The sequence below is a fragment of the Zonotrichia leucophrys genome, chromosome 6, assembly GCF_028769735.1.
Source record: "Zonotrichia leucophrys gambelii isolate GWCS_2022_RI chromosome 6, RI_Zleu_2.0, whole genome shotgun sequence".
In the NCBI taxonomy this organism is placed as follows: Eukaryota; Metazoa; Chordata; class Aves; order Passeriformes; family Passerellidae; genus Zonotrichia; species Zonotrichia leucophrys.
The window spans coordinates 32122089-32125225 of record NC_088176.1 but is presented as its reverse complement, the minus strand read 5'-3'; the positions used below and the strand labels follow the sequence as shown (position 1 = coordinate 32125225).

The 3137-nt window shown below is 57.3% G+C and overlaps 1 protein-coding gene across 1 annotated transcript; it reads left to right on the top strand.

Moving 5' to 3' along the window:
* Positions 1-1634: 1634 nt before the first annotated feature.
* Positions 1635-2806, top strand: PRAP1 (proline rich acidic protein 1). The gene is made up of 3 exons (XM_064716511.1): positions 1635-1907; positions 2009-2067; positions 2391-2806. The coding sequence occupies exons 1-3, from the start codon at positions 1839-1841 to the stop codon at positions 2722-2724; spliced, it is 462 nt and encodes a 153-aa protein (XP_064572581.1). The 5' UTR covers positions 1635-1838; the 3' UTR covers positions 2725-2806.
* The last annotated feature ends 331 nt before the right edge of the window (positions 2807-3137 follow it).

The following is a 3137-nucleotide window of genomic DNA, read 5'->3' as shown; positions in this document are numbered from 1 at the left end:
TTGAAATAAAGGGACTTCCAAGCAGGTGAATAAATAAAAGGAATTTTTACAAAATTGCTTCATAGTGAATTTAAGTGCTGTTTTGAAGCCCAGGCAGAGTCAGACTGGTGGAATGAACCTCCCTTTGCTCAAATGCTGCCAAAGTCAGGTTGGGATGGAGGTTGTTTTCCCTCTCACCTTTCCCTTTGTAATCTCATCCCCCTGGAAAAAAACTGGAAACTCACTGGTGAATCCTGACAATCAAAAATTGTGCTTAAGGGAAAAAAAAAAAAAAAAAAAAAAAAAAAAAAAGAGGTTTCTAGAACAACTTTCTGGAACAATGTTTATCCAAGAAGCTTAGGATCTATAATTGCAATTTTTTTCCCTTCCCCCCCTCTGTGAGGAATAGAAGATCAAAGGGGCTTTGAAAAATCCTTGCAAATGGGAGCAGGGAATGTTGTTTACAGAGATGTAGGAGATTTCCCAGTGAGTTTTAAAAAGCTTTGCTCTGTTTAGAACTCATCCAGCCCTAATCCCTGCTCCGTGGGCTCTGCAGAGGGCTGTCTCCAGCAGGCAAAGCCTGCAGCCACAGAACTGCCCAGGGACATCTCTCAGCAGGGACCAAAGATCACTTCCAACACTAAAGCCCTGAAGGAGGCTCTTTCCCCACACTGGGATAGCTGGGAAGGGGAAGCAGGCCTTGGCATGTGATGGTGCAAAGGTCAGGCAGCTGCCCAGCCTCCTCTTCCTCACTGTGTTCAGGAGTTCTGACCTTGGAATTCCCTTTCCCCAGGCTCCCTGAGAGCCTGTCCTTGCTGCTGGGAAACAAATTGAAGTTTCTGATTGTCTCTTCTAGCCCACCAGCTTTTCCCAGAGTCCAACAAATTATTTCCCAGCTGGCCAGTGGCTGTCAAAAATCCTTATTTCATGCCAAAACTTGAATTTCCCATCTCTCCAGAGATCGTGCACTGGCAGGAGGACACGGAGCTGCCTGGAGAGCCCAGGGGTGCACGGGGTGCCGTGTCCATGAGCAGCGGGATTGGGAGCCACCAGGGACAGGAGGGACACGGGATGGGCGGCAGCGGGACCTGGATCCATTCAGGGACAGGAGGGACACGGGATGGGCGGGAGCGGGACCTGGATCCATTCAGGGACAGGAGGGACACGGGATGGGCGGGAGCGGGACCTGGAGCCACCAGGGACAGGAGGGACACGGGATGGGCGGGAGCGGGACCTGGATCCACCAGGGACAGGAGGGACACGGGATGGGCGGGAGCGGGACCTGGATCCTCTCGGGGACAGGAGGGACACGGGATGGGCGGGACCTGGATCCACCCGGGGACAGGAGGGACACGGGATGGACGGGACCTGGATCCACCCGGGGACAGGAGGGACACGGGATGGGCGGCAGCGGGACCTGGATCCATTCAGGGACAGGAGGGACACGGGATGGGCGGCAGAGGGACCTGGATCCTCCCGGGGACAACAGGAGGGACAGGGAAGGACGGGTGCGGCACCTGGAGCCACCAGGGACAGGAGGGACACGGGATGGGCGGGACCTGGAGCCACCCAGGGACAGGAGGGACACGGGATGGGCGGGACCTGGAGCCACCCAGGGACAAGAGGGACACGGGATGGGCGGGAGCGGACCTGGATCCACCCAGTGCCAGCAGGCTGCCACGGGGCGGCCAAAGTGCGAGGCAGGTGTGACAAAAGGCAGCCACGGACAGGTAGGTCTGTGCCAGCCCGGTGGGCACGGGGGGTGCTGGGGTCAGGGACGAGCTGTGGCCTCGGGAACAGGGTGTGTCACGGCTTGTGCCATCACTCTCTTCCATCCCTCTCTTCTCCACCCGAGGACCATGGGGCTCCGCAGTGTGACCATCCTGCTGGGCACGGCCCTGCTCCTGCTGGCACCCGGCAGCACCCAGGTGAGCCCTGCCTCCCCTGCCCTCCTGCTGTCCCCTCTGCTGAGGGCACCCACGTGTGACCCGTGCCACCCCTCGGGATCCCCTTGTCTTTCTCCCCACAGGCTCTGAGCAGCTCCTGGTGGAAGGACCTGGCCACAGTGCAGGATTTGGCTGAGGAAAGGTAAGGGGTGCTCACATCTGGCTGGCCAAAACAAATAATGGGAAAGTGTTTCAGGAGGGAATCAATTGTTGCTTTGTGCCCCCCAAAATGAAGGGAATCCCAGCTCCATCTCCCTCCCCAAGTTATGCAAACTCTCTGACCATCCTGCTGGTTTCTCTATTCCTTTTGTGAAACAAATATTTAAGTTTGCACCCTGAGATCCTAACTGGTGCTTCCTGGGCTGTGGGCAACCTCACCAGAGTCCCTGCACTCCACTGTGGTGGGATTCTCCTGGCACAGGGAGGTATTTGGCAACCTCTCCTTGATTTTGTTCTCTCTTCCAGCATCCTGGGTGTGGGAACACCAGAGGAGGGTGAACCAGGTATAAAGGTCTTCTCCGGCAGTGCTTGGGCTCAGAGGGGCCCACCCCAAGGCCAGGCAAGGCCAGAAGAGGATGGTGACCATCAGTACCAGCCCCAGGACGATGCCAGGGAGATCCGTGTGCCATTCTGGATGCCGGTTCCAGAGGTGCAGAATGGCCCAGAGGAGGATCGTGACCACCTGTACCACCCCCAGGACAATGCCAGGGAGGTCAATGCCCGTGTGCCATTCCGGATGATCGCCCCAAAGGTGCAGAATGGCCCGGAGGAGGATCTTGACTACATCCACCATGGCTGAGTGGAGGTGTGCCTGGGCTGTGAGATGAGGGGTGGGAGCTGCCCCTGGGGTTTCCTGGGGAAATTTGTCTCTCTACCAAGCCTTGAGCCCCACCAATAAACCCATCCCTTCTCCACAACCTGGTGGGCTCCTCATTACTGCCAGAAACCTGCTGGGGCCTCCAAACCTGCAGGAACTCCCTCAGGGTTACCCCAAGGCGCCAGGCAGGGTGAGGATGATGCCCTAGGACAGAAGACTCAGCCCATCATCCCAGTTCAGGTGAGGCTGAGACAAACTCAGCACATTGGTTGTGCCCCAGAAGGTGCCACAGGCTGGGGAACACCCAGCCCTATGCTCCACAAGGCTGCTCATGCCCAGCCCATCATGGAGAGCAGTGAGGGAGCATGGGGGGTTCAGTGAACCCCAACATTTCC